Source organism: Zootoca vivipara, chromosome Z1 (assembly GCF_965207765.1).
Source record: "Zootoca vivipara chromosome Z1, rZooViv2.hap1.1, whole genome shotgun sequence".
NCBI classification, from domain to species: domain Eukaryota; kingdom Metazoa; phylum Chordata; class Lepidosauria; order Squamata; family Lacertidae; genus Zootoca; species Zootoca vivipara.
Window position 1 is genome coordinate 4,686,290 of NC_142583.1, and position 18,154 is coordinate 4,704,443.

Here is an 18,154-nt window from a genome sequence, read left to right on the forward strand (position 1 = left end):
GGCATGGTAAAGGCTATTGAGTGATTGGGGCAGGGTTAGAAGTATGCATACTCCACCCCAGCTCAGGGCCTATGAGCCCATATGGTTTCCAGTCGTTGCAGCTAACCTGTTCAAAGTGTGATCTGGGAGGCTTTATCAAGTCCTCATTTTTCAGCCTTCTAAGCTTTGGGTAGGTGATGTGGCCATTCCACAAGAGAGTTTCTGCCCCTGTTCTCCCAAGCGGAGTAGCACAGAGAGACTGGTCTGAGGATAGGATGCTCAGCAGTTCCCCTCTCTAATCCTGTGCTATAACTGTCACCTGAAAGGTATTCATGATTATTCCAAGATTGGGGTGGGGAATATGTAGCATCCACCACTACCAAGTTCCACCTCAAGTCCCTGGCTCTGGCAATGCACTTTGGGTCCTTGGCACATCTCAGAACCGTCCTTTTCAACAAAGCAGTCAACCAACCACCTCAGTCTAGATCTGCTTTAATCTGTCGGCAAAGGGAGTTGCCAGTTCTCATCCCCAAGTAATTTGCACCTGAGCGAACCAACAAATTTTGAGAAAGTGGGAAGGCCTTCAAGTCATAAAAGAGGACAGGAAACAGGCAATCCCACAACATGCTTCTTACTTTGTGCCTGTCTGTTTTGTTATTTGAGCATATGCCATACTGTGATCCAGGAAGTGCTCCCAGAATGACTTGCCCCACAAAGTTCCTGTAGCCCCACAAAATAATTTTTTGGGGGGCATTAGGCTTATATGCTTAAACCTCTAATAAAATATTAAATACTGAGGTGCATCCTAAAGAGAGTCAGACCAGCCCACAATTAGAAAAATAAATAGTGAAATTTGGCATATGGACAGGGAAGGGTACTGCCAACTAACACAAATGGGGGGGGGGGAAGAAACCTGGCCTTGAACCCATTTGTGTCAGCAAGATTTACTGCTGTCCTATTAACCACTAAAATAAAACGTCTCACAGTGTTAACATTCCTAAATGCCTGAAATTGCCACCTGCTCACCATTTGAATTAAAGTAGTGCCAGATATCCCCCTTTATGGGACTATTCGTCTCCTGCAAAATTAGGGGCAGGATACAGTGGTACCTTGGGTTAAGAACTTAATTCGTTCTGGAGGTCCGTTCTTAACCTGAAACTGTTCTTAACCTGAGGTACCACTTTAGCTAATGGGGCCTCCTGCTGCCACCGCACCACCACCATGCGATTTCTGTTCTCATCCTGAAGCAAAGTTCTTAACCCGAGGTACTATTTCTGAGTTGCTGTTGTTTAGTCGTTTAGTCGTGTCCGACTCTTCGTGACCCCATGGACCATAGCACGCCATTTCTGAGTTAGCAGAGTCTAACCTGAAGTGTCTGTAACCCGATGTACCACTGTATTCAGCAACTTTCATGGCAGCGGGCAAATTTTAATATTTTGTGGGGAGGAGTCTTCCCTTTAAATATGAGATGGCTCATCGTTTTTCTTGCATTTAAAAAAAAATGCTTGGACAGAATGCCCTGGAAAGGATACTACATTATGATATAATGCCCTTCCCAAGGACATTTTGGAAGGGGATCAAAGCTGGCTGCCAGAAACTGCCAACCCACTGAATGAAGCAGCAGTAAAAAAATCATTGCTTCTTTCTTCAAGTTAAAACACACACACACACACTCTCTCTCTCTCTTTAAAATTCCCTGCGATCTTTGGTGGTATTTGTCCTCCCACCCCACCCCAAATAACCTTCAAAATTGTAAAGGACCAGGATAGCTCAGTTGGTAGAGCATGAGATTCTTAATCCCAGGTTTGTGGGTTCAAGCCCTATGTTGGATGAAAGATTCCTGCATTGCAGTGAGTTGGACTAGATGACCCTTGTGGTCCCTTCCAAGCCTATGATTCTGTGAAAATTTAGCTTCAGTACAGCAAAAATTTGAATGATGTGGTAATGTGTCCAAGAATTTAGGCATGGATGTTGCTCCAATCATAAGCCTACAGGGAGGTCAATATTGCTAAAAACAGTTATAATTCAGAACTGGTATCATATCAGAGGCACTGCACCAGCATTCCTGAAAAGAGGTGCTGGAATATTTCCCTGAGGTCTTCATGCCTATATCTTGCTGCAATTGCACAGAAGCCATGGACAGCACTTAAGGCCAGAAAAAATAGATGTTCCCCTCTCCTGTTCCATCTTAGAGAACTGTAGTTTCAAAGAGACAGCCTTCTTCTGAACAGCCAGATCCCAAAAATTATGTCATCTGCATCTGCCAAAACTGTTGAATCAAGAATGAACCAGAAGCTTTCTAATACAGAAGGATCCAGTATGTTCTAACTGCAGCTGCTTGAAAAAGATAAAGAACAAATATTTAAAAGACAAGTGTTGCCAAGAGCAGGTCCAGAGAAACAGGGCTTCCGCTTTTCAATGAGGACCTTTGTAGGGTTACTCTTCCAGCATCCTCCATACCTTAAAGTCCCCACCATTGTCTGTACACCCAACTGCCCCTGGCATGAATTATTTGTTTAGAATACTTATACCACACTTTATAGACCTGGAAAGCTCTGAAGGCCAATACTTATAGGTACACAATCCTAGGTATGGTTGCATCAAGTGTCTTACAAGTATGAGCTAAATATTAGAAAACTTAAGGAATTAGCAGAATGCCCTAGCATAAAATGCCTAGTAAGAGGAGCCAAATATGGAATGCATTGCATAACCTATAGGCCCTATAACTTGGTGGTAATTTTCTCTAGCATATCTTTTACCATCAGTGCCAGGAGTTGAAAATGCTCTGTTACTATCTGTATCTTTTGCACAGCTGATGCTCTTGCTAACAACACCATTGCTTTAGATAAGATAATCAGTTTTGTGTGATTCAGACCCCACCTGCAGTGATTTAACGATCACACCATCTTCCCAGGGAGCTGTGGTAATTGAGGGGAACAGGAATCTCCTAACAGCTCTCGGTCCCCTTAACAAACCACAGTGCCCAAAATGCCTGCAATACAGTACCCCTGTAAATGACAAATCTAGCCAGTGCTTGGAATTAACTAGTTCAGATGACTAAAGTTCACTAAACTAGTTCAAAAATCTCTGAACTGCAGCACCTGGTTACCTCAGTTTGTTAGAGTGTGCTGCTGATAATGCCAAGGCTTTGCTCCTTGTATGGGTTTGCAAGGTTTGCTCCTTGTATGGGTGCCTATTCCTGCATTGCAGCCGGTTGGACTAGATCAGCTAGATCAGGGGTAGGCAACCTATGGCCCGGGGCCCAGATGTGGCCCAGTCACCTTCTCAATCCGGCCCGCAGATGGTCCAGGAATCAGCGTGTTTTTCCATGAGTAGAATGTGTACTTTTATTTAAAATGCATCTCTGGGTTATTTGTAGGACGTAGGAATTCATTCATTTCCCCCCCCCCCAAAAAAATATAGTCTGGCCCACCACATGATCTGAGGGACGGTGGACCGGCCCATGGCTGGAAAAGGTTGCTGACCCCTGGACTAGATGCTCCATGGGGTCTTTTCCAACTCTATGATTCTATCATCTGTAATCTAACTTAAAGTAGTTTCCATAATTGCTAGTTGAATTAAATTCATTATGAAGAAGAACTTTGAATGATTTCTAGTTCTTCATCACATCCATTCCATCCCCACCTCCCAGAAGGAGGCCTGGTATTTTAGCTTTCATTTTAAAAAAACCTGATACAGTTAGAAGCAAAACATAGAGGTGATGTTCTAAGTCTTATTTAGGCAGATATGGAGGCAGTACTGTTGCTAAGGTCACTAAGTCACTTAATCACTGTTGCTAAGCAATCGAAGGAGAAATGTGATAAGAGCCTGCTGGATCAGGCCAGTGGTCCATCCAGTCTATCATGCTGTTCTCACAGTTGCTAATGAGATGCCTATGGGAAGCCTGCAAGCAGGGCCAAAGGGCAACAGCAGCCTCCCCACTTGTGATTCCCAGCAACTAGTCTTCAGAGACAGACTGATAGTCAAGGTAGAACATAGCCATCCTGGCTTCTAAAGGAAATGGGAGGCATTTCCTGTAGCTTCCTTGCTTAAGAGATTTACTCTCTTCCAACACTATCAGCTTGCAGCAAGAAGTACAAGCAACTCCTGTTTTACGTGTGTTCAAAGAATGCACTACTTTGCATGGGTGGGCCGTTTTGGGACCTAGAAGAGGGAGGAGGCATAATGGGGCAGGTTTATGTGCTCTGCTGTTGCATGCCATGACCCCGAACGTAACCCCCACACAAAACTGGGGTTGCCTGTACAGGTACAGGAACAGAGTAAATGATGTCTTATGCCTTAGCAGCTCTGGGGCTGGCACAAAGTAAATAATAAGCATTTTGTTGTAGAGAAATACAATTATGGGGAAGCTTCACCTGTTTACATTCTGTCTGTGAGACATCTTATTACTTGCATGTGGCCCCTGATTTACTTTGAACCCTATACATCCGCACAGTAGCTTGTAACATTCTGAATGCTGATTGACTCAAAATGTTTTCTTTTGCCACGGATGAACTTTTTATGAACTAAAAAGCTCATTTGGGTGAACTTAAACTGAACTAATGCATTTTGTTAAAGGACAAACTAGAACTAGTTTCTTTTTGGATGGAATGAACTCAAATGAGAATGAGTTCCTTTTTAAATTGAGCTTTCCAAGTACTGGTCTTAACAGCCACTTGCCCCAGTACCTGTGCTCTTTGGTGCTGACACCTATCTCTAGCTATGTCATCCATGTCTGTAATGACAGAGTTCACTTTCTGTTGAAGGCTTAGTACTGGCAGTTTTAGGTTCCAGTTCCAGCCTTTGAATGTAGTGTCCTCTGTACTCTATGCGCTCAGTATCTTCTTTGGTACTGATGGCCCTGCACTTTGGTACATAGTAGCATCCAACTATGTCTATGCCTGGCTCTCACTGCACAGGCTGTTTTAGCAAAACCCCAGTGTCCCATACTCAGTGCTCTCTGCACTGGCAACTTTGGCACCCTGTGTTGCATACGACATATGTCTCAGATGAACTTACAGTTCAGACAGCATATTGTCTGGGTACATATTGTTTCTCTGTGCCAATAATCTCAGTTCCTAACTTGAGTCCTAGCACCAAGCACATGCTGTATAGATTTGTTACTGCTCCAGAATCTTACTCGGCTATGAGTGATCGCCAAAGAAGAACTATACAGCTCCAGTTCTGGGCCAGATTAACTTCACAAAGACAATATTATATTATATTATATTATTATATTAATTATATTATATTAATTATATTATATTATATTATATTATATTATATTATATTATTATATTTACTGTTGTTGTTTCTATACTGCCCTTCATCCGAGGATCACATTCTTATTATTATTGGCACTGTTATTTTATTATTTATCATATTTCATCCAAAGATCACATGACAGTTCAAAGCATAAAAATACAAAATGAGAATATGAAATACATAATAAAAGAAAAACATACCAATAACATCCCTCCCACAAACATATTTAAAAGGCCATAGAATGTTAATCAGCCAAAGCCTGGTAATCAAGAAACATTTTTGCCAGGTACCTAAAGACATGTAATGAAAGCACCAGGCAAGCCTCCCTAGGGAGAGCGTTCCACAAATGGAGAGCCACTGCAGAAAAGACCTGTCCTTGTGTTGCCACCCTCCGGACCTCTCACGGAGGAGGCACATGAAGAATTATCATTTTATTTATTATTAATTAAATTTTACCATCCCTTTGAATCTACAGGAGATTGAGGAATCTGTACACAAGGCACACAATGTGGGGACTTTGTCTCTCTTGTTGGCACTACTGCTGCTTGCCACCAGCTGGAGGCACTCTGTACATTACCCAACACGGGGTATAGATAAGCTTTCAGTTGCTGACCACCTTTTTTGAGCACAGAGAACTCTAAGGGTTCTTCGCTCACCAGTTCCAGAGGTGTCCCTCACATTGTATTGCCTCTACTGGTACATCCCATGGTGAAGCAATATTCATACCACTACAGTTGGTTGCACCCTCCTTCTCTAGAGCATCTCCCTTATTTAGTTCACCTTCAAGTGAACTCCATGAGTGAACTTTAACACAATCTTTGTACCCAGTTGTCTAACTTGGTCAGTGTCTGCCTCCATAAACATCCTGAGGAATGCAGCACTGTTCTCTTGATTTAACACAGTTTGCATCCTGTTGATTGAGTGTGTACACCATCGGGCAGGAGCTTCCTTCTGCCTCATGCATTAGTAGGTGTGGAAGGACCAGTCCCTATGAATTATGACAGATTACTGTTATGTCTTACCTCTATGGACAGTTTGACAGTGACTGTTAGGGACTATGTACAAAGATCATTCACCTTATTACACATATGTTGGGAGTATGCCCTGCATATGTCCCTCAATAGATGCACCTGGCTAGCTGTCTTATGGTACCTGTCATGCACCCCAGCTTCCCTGGGTCCTAAACTATGAAGGGAAGGATGATTCATCTAAAACAATGTGTCTCCTTTCTGTTCACCCACCATTAGTCTCTCATTGCTTCCAGGTGAAAGATCTTATTTGCATCACTGCATTCAGACACTGATCCAAAGCTTTCACAGCCTCTCCTGATTCAGATGTTATGGAGAAGTAAAGCTGTGTATCATCAGTGTATTGGTGACATCTTCCTCCAAAACTCCAAATGATCATTCCCAATGGCTTAATATAGATATTGAATAGCACTGGGGAGAGAATAGTGACTTGCAGAACACTCACCCAGAGCATATGAAGTACGGGGGAATCCCCACTTACACAGGGATTCAGTTCCCGCACACTGCATGTGTCACTGGGATGCACACAAGTGTGAATTCCTCCATTCTGCCCCTCCCCCTTTCAGCGCTGAAAACACGTGTGGCAGCAGGAGCACACATGCTGATCACACGCGAGTGGGGAGACAGCTGTAGCGCAATCCTTTGAAAAGCAGAGGAGGAAGTAATATTTAGCAGATTATTTAGTATATTATTTTCATTGACACAGAATTCCCAAGGAGAGGGTGTATTTATATATATTCATAGAAAGCAGAGTGGGAAAGCTTTTGCAGCCAGAACCTGCATGTTGTCTTCTTTGGGCTGCATGTTGGTGATGGGTAAGTGCAGAGACAAACATGGATAGGTGTAAAGCCAGAGCCGAAACTGGGCAGAGCAGCAGATACGACTCTTATCGTTGTGCAGTAGACCACATACCAGTCATGCAAAAGCCAGCAGTTTCTACATGCGTATCCGTGCATGTACACACACACACACACCTCTTTATTCTCCAAACAAGAAGCATTATCACAATTCAAGAGCACATTCCAGCCAGGTTAACACACTTGAGGAAGCACAGAACAGAACTGTTGAGACGTGTCACTTGGAGCAAGTTCTAGATAGGAGGACACCTTTAGCCTCTGGGTCAGGCCTGAAGTTCCTCGCCCCAATATATAACACTGTTGCATGTTCATTTACAAACATTTTTCATGTTTTATTTCAAGATGGTTGTGCCTCATTGGGCCTCCCTTGTAGGACTACTGTAATTTCATCTTATTTGGAAGTGAGGCATAGGTGATCTCCGCGGGAGTGAACTGGCTCAGGCGAGGTAAACCTTCCCAACCCCTGGTCTAGAGGCACCTTTGGACCCCCATTCAGAGCAAGGACCTGAACCACCCATGAACACAGCTCTGTTCAGAGAGATCAAGCAGATTTATCCTCCCAAGATCTCTTAAGCATGTCTAACAAAGGACTTAACGTCCTTTTAACTTCAGCACCTTTAGTCACGTAAAACTTGATAATTTGCTGGGAGCATTTAAGGTCAAGTCAGTCTTTACATGTACAACACCTCTTCTCACGTAAGATATCACAGCAAATGTCAGGCTGGTATAAGTTAACCTCTGAGCCTAAACAGAATGTAAAACAAAACTTTACCAACAATACATGATAGCCATCTTCAAATATCTGAAGGGCTGTCCCATGGAAGATGTCTGCAGTCATGGGATTGTTGTCTGTCACATGACGGTGTATGTTTTTCATTCCACAGAGTGGGAAGTGACGGAAACAGGATGTTTATGTTACTGTGTTCCGTCAAGTGGGACTATTGTCCCTTGTTCTTTCTCTTTGCTGTCTGATGCTAGAGAGAGAGAGAGAGGAAGCCATGTTGCTGTGTTCCATGTGTTTTTATATGTAAATAAAATAGATTAGCCAAATGCTGAGTTGCTGAGGTCTGTTACGCAACTGCGACGACTCTACGGATCCCTAAGTGTGCTGATGTCTCCAAGGCATCAGTCGCAGTGATGTTCAGGTTGGAGAAAACTTTTGAAGCTCCTGAACAATCAACCAGGAGGGAGAGAACATGCCAGTTGGGCATGTGTCTTTGCCAAGGTCCTACTCGTGTGCAGGACGACTCCTAACGGTTTTCTCCTGCTCTGAATGGTTGGACTCAAACCAATGGCTTCATGTTACAAGGAAGGAAATTCTGACTAAACATTAGGAAGAACTTTCTGACGGTAAGATCTGTTTTACAATGGATTGGACGACTTCCTCAGAAAGTGATGGACTCTCCTTCCTTGGAGGTTTTTAAGCAGAGCTCTACTATATAAGAAACGTTGTTGTTGTTGAAAAAGCAGCCTCTGCACTGTGTAGAACAACATAACCTATGTCTGGAAGTCATTATTATGCGAAGCATTTCTCTTCCCTGTCAGGGGCAGTCAGTGATGTGCAGTGGAGGTGGGGTAATGGACAGCATAATTAGTCAGGGCATGGCTAAGTTGTGCTAGACATTATGAAGGAGTGAGGAAGGATGAAGATAAGTTGCTATTTTCAGCAGTCACCACATGTTCCTTAGAACATGTAGTTCTACCCTCAGAAATTAATGCATAGCAACCCAATATTAGAACAGTTTTTCTAGAAGTTATTTAAAAATAGAACAAAATCCTACAATTAAAAAAGGTTACATTAAATTGCATGGCACTAAACAGAATTCCAGCTGCTACTAATTTTGCTTTATAAAAAGATTCTCTCTCCCCCCTCCCCTCTTTACTAAAAGGACAATCTCCAAAGCAAAGTGAGCAGAGCTCTTGAAGACTGAAGACACTATAATTACGCAAAAGAAGAAACTGATAGTATTATGCAGATTTGTTAACATTGTCCTTGCATCACAAGTGACTTTGGTTTATTTCAGCAAACATCAGCTGTTCATTAAAAAAAACCCCAACCCTTAAATGCATATACCGTATGCCGTGTGAGCTGAAATGCATATATGCCAACTTATTTCAGTGAACGGTTGCATCTTGCTTTTCCTTCCAACAGGAAGCCTATTGCACTTAATAACAAAAAAATGCAATACTTTTTTAAAAAAGAAAGAAAGAAGGATTGTATGAAATATTCTAACAATAAAAATGGTGCACTAATCAGTACAATATTTAAGAGAGGGAATTAACCATTAAATTAATAAACAGCAGACATTTCAAGAAAAGGTCTAAGCAGCAAGCCCTTTGGAATTACCCTTCGGTAATGACATGCTGTCCTAAACCACCTCCACAATTTTATAGCACTACCTGGAGTGCATTCATACATATATACCGTATATGGTTTTTATTCCATTCTGTCTTAATTCCCTTTTTCTGTCTGCTTCCTGTAGTGAACTCTCTTCCTGTTGACCCATCAGAGCTCGTTGCTCATCCTTCTCTTTGCTAACTTCACCCTCTCTTTTCTGTCTACATCCCATAGCATGCACACTCTTCTTTTTGCCCAACAGCAACTCTGCACTCCTAACTGACGCCTCCTCTCCTTCCGTTTTCTTACTTGTAGGTTCTCTTTAGACCTATAGGCCTGTTTCCCTCGCTGAATCAAAAGCAGCCCAAACAAGAAGTCTCTAGTCCCTTGTTAACTGCAGTAACAAATTTAAGTATGGTAGTTTAAGGCACTAGTAGAACTACAGTTACAGGCAGCCACTGGAGAAAGTGTGAGGCAGTGGCTTTACATCTACCTACCAGTGACAGTTTTCAACCTAAAGCAGTCAGATGTAACTCCTGAACTGAAGAACAGGCTACATGACTTATGTGTTGGAATAATGGCAACAAAACTACAACCAAAGAAGTCAAGGGAGCAAGATGCAGGATACAAGACTGTTGATGTTGTATAGAGAGTCTTCAGTAGCCAGACAGTGGATCTAAAGCAAATACAAGACCAGGAAACTGCAGCGATCCTGGAGGGCAAAGTGTTTATTCAGAGAACATACTCTCTGCTTTTGGAAATGCCATAGTTAAATGAAAGGGTACAGGAATAGTTTACAGCACAGCTGGGTGTAATTGAGAAGTTCTCCTGTTCTACATCACAGAGAAAGAGGATCCACTATTGCTAGGCAGTGTACTTCATTATGAACCTCATAAGGTGAGTTTATGATGATGCATTACAAGCACTCTCCAGCAAATATAATGTTTTCAAACTATAGATACTTTTGAGGGGCTTTGATAATGTCCCAACCCTCAGTGTATTTGCTTGGTTCCATCTGTGACCTCAGGGATCCAGGAAAATATTATATGCGATGCTAGCAAATCTTAAGGCTACTTTTTAAAGGCTGGAGGCTGATAGAGTTGTTATCAAAGTGTTGAAACCCAAGCCCTACCTAAGTCAAGGACATGGTAATCAGAGAGTAAAAAGAATAACTGTGTATAGTCATGGCAAAACAAAGCTAAGTGGCACCATTTCCGTTGCTTGCAATTAAGGATTCCCTCATCTTTCCCTCATTTTACCCCTACCCCACAAAAGGCCAAGTCAGCTAGAAATAAACTACCGTATTCATGATCCTGGATGAAAAATATGCCAAGTGCAGGTGAAAGTGGACAAATAGTCTTCAGAAGACCACATGTTTCTTTACCCATGGAGATGCCACTCCAACAAACTCCCTTTTGGAATAAAGTCTGCAAGTGTTCTAGTAGAAAAACGAGTGTTATTAAGTGCACACATCATAGCAGATGATATGCATAATTGCATCAGCTGCCAAAGAACAGGCTGCCATTCTAAAGCAGAGCTAATCAGAAAGGAGGAAAACTCAACAAGAAACAGCACAATGCCTGAATCACAATGTCAAATATATGGAGTTAAACCAAGTGAAAGCAAGACAGAAGGCATCTGCTTACAGAAGATTCTCAGTACTAATCAGTAACTAGCATAAACTAAATAAATTTAGCCTGACAGCACAACTGCTGAAAAATAATGTCATCTGCCAATGGGGACCAAAATATGAAGGCTCAAGCAAAGCCTTACCGCAGCTCCAAGTGATAACACAGCTGATATTATGACCTGGCAGAGCAACTTGAAGTACAGGCACATCTAAGGATGGTCTAGGTGCATGACACTTCAGAAGAGAGAACCCTTAAAGCCTGTGCATCGCTGCCATCTCTATAGCATCAACTGAAAACAGTTGCAGGAGACTCATTTAGGTGGTTCATAATTTAACAGAACCACTTTCTCCATTGGGGTCCTGTGAGGTCGAGATCTCTTGCAATTATTTTGCAAAGTTGTTTGCAGATAAAATCACTCAAATTCGGAAAGAGGTTGACTCCATCATGAGCTGGGAGAGTGCCCGTGCTCTGTCTGGTCATGTTGTATGGGATCAATTTCAACTTGTTGCCTCCAAAAATGTGGTCAGGCTGCTGGGATGAGTGTAAGCAACCACCTGTTTGCTTGATCCTTGCCCATCCTGGCAAGCGAGCCAGGTTTGGCTTGGCAAAGGGTTCCATTGGGTAGTGAATGCTTCCCTCGGTGAGGGAGTCTTCCCAGAACCCCTTAAAGAAGCAGTTGTTTTAAAAGCTATATTTGGAACAGCCATCGTGGCCAAGTTATCTCCCAGTCTCAAATTTTCCATTCTTGGGCAAGGTGATGAAGTGGGTGGTCGCTGAACAACTCCAACCATGTCTGGATGATGCCCAAACATGACTTCCCAAACTTGTCTTGTTCATAACTCCTGCCCACTTACCTGGTGATGATTCTGCAGGGCACTTTGCAGCACCTGCTGCACCCCTAGGAGTTGAGTTGAGGAGAACAGGGTAAGGAATATCCTGGTTATCTAATATACTACTTTGCTTTCCATTTCTAGCCTTTCCCTCACTCTTACTCATTACATTTTATATCCTCTCCTTCTCCCAAGGTGGCATATGTAGTTGTGATTCTCACAACAGCCCCTTGAGGTAGGCTATGATGAATCAAAGTATGGTAGCTGTACACATTGGGCGAAAGGAGGGGCTTGTGTGAGCTAAAGCCTTTGAAGTGGACTTGTTAAAAAGACAAAAATGCCTGCGAACCACATGTCTGTTCGTGGGGGACAGGAGGCGGGCAGGTGTGGAGGATTCCCTGGTTCTGAACGGGGTAACTGTGCCCCTGAAAGACCAGGTGCGCAGCCTGGGAGTCATTCTGGACTCACAGCTGTCCATGGAGGCACAGGTCAATTCTGTGTCCAGGGCAGCTGTCTATCAGCTCCATCTGGTACGCAGGCTGAGACCCTACCTGCATGCAGACTGTCTAGGCAGAGTGGTGCATGCTCTAGTTATCTCCCACTTGGACTACTGCAATGCGCTCTACGTGGGGCTACCTTTGAAGGTGACTCGGAAACTACAACTAATCCAGAATGCGGCAGCTAGACTGGTGACTGGGAGCGGCCGCCGAGACCACATAACACCGGTCTTGAAAGATCTACATTGGCTCCCAGTACGTTACCTAGCACAATTCAAAGTGTTGGTGCTGACCTTTAAAGCCCTAAATGGCCTCGGTCCAGTATACCTGAAGGAGCGTCTCCACCTCCATCATTCTGCCTGGACACTGAGGTCCAGCACCGAGGGCCTTCTGGCAGTTCCCTCGTTGCGAGAAGCCAAGTTGCAGGGAACTAGGCAGAGGGCCTTCTCGGTGGTGGCGCCTGCCCTGTGGAACGCCCTCCCAACAGATGTCAAAAAGGAAAACAACTACCAGACTTTTAGGAGACATCTGAAGGCAGCCCTGTTCAGGGAGGCTTTTAATGTTTTATAGATTATTGTGTTTTATTTTTCTGTTGGAAGCCGCCCAGAGTGGCTGGGGAGACCCGGCCAGATGGGCGGGGTATAAATAATAAATTATGGGAATGGCTAGTAGATTCTCCCACAAAAGCAAAAGTCTACTGTTTCGTGTGCAGACTTTTCTGTAACCAAACTACCTCAAATACAGCTTTAGCTTCTACTGGATTTGATTACTAACTGGCATCCCATGGAAAATCGAAAAATCAGATGAACTCTATGCTAACATGCTTAACTAGAAAGCATAGTCAAATGCTCACATTAGCTGATAATTTTTATTTTTATTTGTGAACCTGCAGGCAACCAAGAAACAGATTCACAATGGCATTGCTGGAAGAGTATCCAAAGGATGTTGACCTTAGTCTAGTCAATGAACTCTTGCACTTCCACCTGTGCAAACCTACCCTGAAAAAGAAAGTTTCAGCCACCAATATATGTATCAAATAATATTCCAGGAGAAAATTTGGACAGGTTTTCCAAATGTGGAAACAATTTTCAGATTGTTCATGTGTTTAACAGTTACAAATTGTACTGGTGAAAGATTATTTTCTAGACTGAGAAGGATATAGCATGATCTGTGGTCAACAATGTCCCAAGATTGGTTGTGTGATCTAAGCATTCTCTGCACAGAAAATGATAAACTGCGACTCACTGATTTTAATGATATAATTGATAAGTTGGCATCTAAAAAAGCTCAAAAGAAACCATTGCATATAGTGTAATGTTACAGCTGTGATTCTCCTATGAATGTTCTGTGTGTATGTCTTCATTAATTCCATACTTTTGTAAACTTACTAAAGTTTATAAATTTAGAAACAATATTTCCATTAATGCTCAAATTTCAGCAATGTTCTGCTTCCATTGAGTAGATAAAGAAGAGAATAGGGTTTTGTTTCTCAGGATCAGGTGCTATTAAATTTAGGCCTCCCAATGTCTCCTAGTCCAGGGCCTCCAGTTGCTTTAATCCAAAAGGGTGATTCAGAAGACAGTTGAAGATGGTGACTGATGTCTAACATACCTGGTGTCTTAAGGAACTTCCCTTCTTCAGTATATCTCAGTTATTGTGGTTTATTAAAGGGAATAAGGATTGATTTATACTGTAGTTGATGTTCTCTGATCAGGGAAAGTGGCTCCTGGGCTATGACATGAGGTCAAGTTTGCTTCCACCTAATACTGTTCTCTGCAGGACAACTATGTCACCTATGTAAACAAGCTTCACAACAAGGCTTTCTTACTGCGCTGGGGATGAAGACAGGTGGGTGGTAGAGCATCTTCATTTTAACCTACAGTATTACTGCTGCCTGCCACTTATGTACAGCCATACCTCGGTTTAAGTATGCTTCAGTTTGAGTACTTTCAGTTTAAGTACTCTGTGGACCCGTCTGGAATGGATTAATCCACTTTCCATTACTTTCAGTGGGAAAGTTCGCTTCAGGTTAAGTACGCTTCAGGTTAAGTACAGACTTCCGGAACCAATTGTGTATTTAAACCGAGGTACCACTGTATATCGGACTAATCACTGGCCTCTTTTTTATTCTGTGTCACTTGCTAGCTAAAGTAAAATTTGTTCAAGAACTATTTCATTGATTAGAATTTTAAAAGCAGGCATGTTAGCACAAGCATCTGTGTAGCAAGTCTAGGCAGTAAAATAAATAATAGTATACATTGTTTGGTTGCTAATCTGCACATAGCCCCACAAATGGCTATTGTTAAGCCTGTTGTTTTTTAAATAAATGCTAAGTGCCATCAAAGGGGATAATAAAGTTAAATAAATCTTGCTGTATCAGGAATGAATAAAGCAATATAATTAAATATATATTTCTTGGCTTATTTAGTGCACAAAGTTTGGACCTACTTTTGGTTTAGGACAGCTTCCCCAGCGCTCTTCTGCTCGAAGATCATTTGGACGGACAAAGAGATTCAGCATTACTCGCTCACTTGATGATCTTGAGGTAATTTTATTACACTAAGCTTTCATTGTTTCCTGTGATGAGAGAGAGTGAACAGGCGTTAAATAAGCTGCTTAAACTGTACTCTAAGGAAAGTAGATATGTTCTCAAATGAGAGTAAATTAACGTGTTGCTTTTCTCTGTTCTGCTTGACAAATCACTTTAAACCACTGTTGAGCTTGACTGTGATTTAAAAATGAATGTGCCATGTCCGTGTGTGTGTGTGTGTGTGTGTGTGTGTGTGTGTGTGTGTGTCACATCACTCCTCCCCTGCTCCCACTGCTGATGCTACCAGGAGTTGAGCCCTGCTTTGGCTTAGCGTTGCGTTTGGACCTAGACTTGGGAGTTATATCTCTCCAAAAAAAAACCATGAGCTATAACCAGATTTTGTTCTTATCTTACTGGTCATGGCTTGTTTGGGGAAGGCAAACCATGCAACCCAGGTTCAGATGTCACCCTAAGGCTGAGCTCTCAGAAGCAACCTTTAAACCATAATTAAGCTTCATTATGGTTTCAAATGGCATACACATGAGGCTATACAAATGAGGCTAAATATTGTTATAATATAGGTGGTACTGCTGAACATGACGACCTCTGGAATTTGTGTTATAAAATTCACCCAGGTTCTCTGTTTGATTCCTTGTGACCAAATCCCTGCTTTCATAACAAAGCCTAGTCTTCATGATTGTGTGTGTGTATGTGTAAGCGGGGAGAGTCTCTACTAGTCTTCAAAAAGTGAACATTAACCAGAATGTAGCTCAAAAAGCATGATTTTCAAAATGTAGCAAAGTTCTAAAAGGATCATAGAATCATAGAGTTGGATCATAGAGTTGGAAAAGACCACAAGGGCCATCCAGTCCAACCCCCTGCCAAGCAGGAAACACCATCAAAGCATTCCTGACAGATGGCTGTCAAGCCTCTGCTTAAAGACCTCCAAAGAAGGAGACTCCACCACACTCCTTGGCAGCAAATTCCACTGTCGAACAGCTCTTACTGTCAGGAAGTTCTTCCTAATGTTTAGGTGGAATCTTCTTTCTTGTAGTTTGAATCCATTGCTCCGTGTCTGCTTCTCTGGAGCAGCAGAAAACAATCTCTCTCCCTCCTCTATATGACATCCTTTTTTATATTTGAACATGGCTATCATATCACCCCTTAACCTCTTCTCCAGGCTAAACATGCCCAATTCATTACCGGGGTGGCAGTATCCTACATATATTTTTATATAGTATATTCAAAAGTAGTCATTTTTAGCTAAGCAAATGACTTTGTGGTTGGAGTTTGACTAATGCTATGACATAATAGAAGTATCCTCAGTACTTCATAGGCTTGTGAGTTAAAATAAATGGGTGTGGTACTGAAATGTATGAGATTCCTGTTGCACAAGGAAAAAGAATTCTGTAACCTTCTTTTGCTTAGTCAAAGGAGCAAGGAACATACAAGTAGGATGGGGCAAACAGCATAATAGGCTTGCATGTGATTGCAATCTTCAAGGAACATGCAGCTACATGCCAAGAAGCAGAGAAAATGGAAACAAGCTGTATAAAGTTGCTGTTTGATTTCAGAGCTAGTTTAAAGTTTTTCTATACAGTTCACACTGAACCTATGAACCACTAGTATGCAGTCTCTGTGGAGGGTTCATTGTCATGCAAAGACAGTCACAGCAACAATTTAAAGCCTTGAGTGCAAGCTGTTTTTTTCTTTTTCTTTCGATGGGTAGATACACAAACTGGTGCTTAATCTGGGTGGGTCTCCACTGTGAAAGGAAGGAAGAAGAGGCATCTTAGTTTCATTTGTTTTACTGGACAGGAGAAGTAAACATGTGTGTTTGTAGGAAACTTTCCTTAAAATGAGAGAGAAGTCCCTTAGGGACAACTTGTACATGGAGGAACTTTGCAACATTAGTCACGTAAGTATGTTTCATTTATCTAATAGTGTACTGTATATGGAACTCAAGAAAGTGACTTAAAGGACTGCCTTCAGTAGCAAGATCTTCCATATAGTTCCTGTAAAAGTCCACGTTCTCTCCAGTTGATTTGCCCCCCTCTATTAATGTTAACTGATAATTTTTATATTTAATTCTTTTATTGTGTAAGACAGCAGTAAAGTTGTTTTTCCAGTAGGTACTTATGCAACACTGTGCACTGTCATTTTTCTAAGAATGATGAGATGCATTAAACAATGGCAGCTCCCCATGTATAAAAATAGTTTGATTGAATGGTTTGATGGTTCTTTGTATGTTTATTTGGTAAACCTACCCGCTAGGGGTTTCCATGACTCAGATACCGGTAGTTTGAGACGGGGACGTTTCGGTTTTTAAAAATGTTTAATGTTTCTTAAATGAAACACAGAGAAATATTCTAAAAGCTCTGCGTCATTAAAAAAGGAAGGGGAACAATATGCCCCGGCTATATTGTTAATGGCATACATTCCAGTAAAAAACAACAACAACACACACACACACACACACAAACAAACAAACAAACACACACACAACTCACTTGTGGGCATATCTATCTTCAACAGGTTGTTAAAAGATACCTTTTGTATTGTGTGGCTATTTCTTAGTTATTCTTATTCTTACTGGTAAAGAAGATAAAACAAGCACACTTTTAATATGCAAAAAATTGGTCTTCTAAAAAATCCTTTGTGGCTACAATTTATTGGGCTTGCTTCAGTGCTAGCATGCATTGGATAGCACATTTTCTATTGGTATTGTAAGTTTCAACCATATCCTAAAAAACATGTTCAGTTTTCTTAAGAGTGACATTTGAATGCTTTGATACATAGTTTTTTCTTTGAGGTAGATTCTCTAGGGAGAATATATTTTTGCTATACCATCTTATAGTTTTCAAAGTATTATTATTAAGACTGAAACTTTATTGAAATTTTAATAGCTTAATCATTGAAGGGTTAGTCAATCTATTAGTTAAATTTGAATATTTTACAGCATTCTTCCCATTCCCATATATATAAAACATAAAAATAATCTATGTTTAATAGATTATTTTATTTCATTTTTCTGTTGTAAGCCGCCCAGAGTGGCTGGGGAAACCCAGCTAGATGGGCGGGGTATAAATAATATATTATTATTATTATTATTATTATTATTATTATTATTATTATTATTATTAACATATTTGGTGTGTTTCATATTTTCACTAAATTCTGTTGTTTCCTGCTGGGAACT

The 18,154-nt window shown here is 41.5% G+C and overlaps 1 protein-coding gene across 9 annotated transcripts in view; it reads left to right on the forward strand.

Annotated features, from left to right (window-relative positions):
* RGS12 (regulator of G protein signaling 12) overlaps positions 1 to 18,154 on the forward strand; it is a 90,756-nt gene that overhangs the window by 7,034 nt on the left and 65,568 nt on the right. For 7 of the 9 annotated variants that reach the window (XM_088657684.1, XM_088657690.1, XM_060279047.2 and 4 more), the window contains one exon: positions 14,854 to 14,970. In XM_088657684.1, the coding sequence (XP_088513810.1) occupies positions 14,854 to 14,970 (117 nt within the window). Of the gene's footprint in view, positions 1 to 14,853; positions 14,971 to 16,364; positions 16,874 to 18,154 lie in introns of those variants that run through there. The other 2 variants (XM_088657701.1, XM_088657715.1) reach the window with 1 other exon arrangement.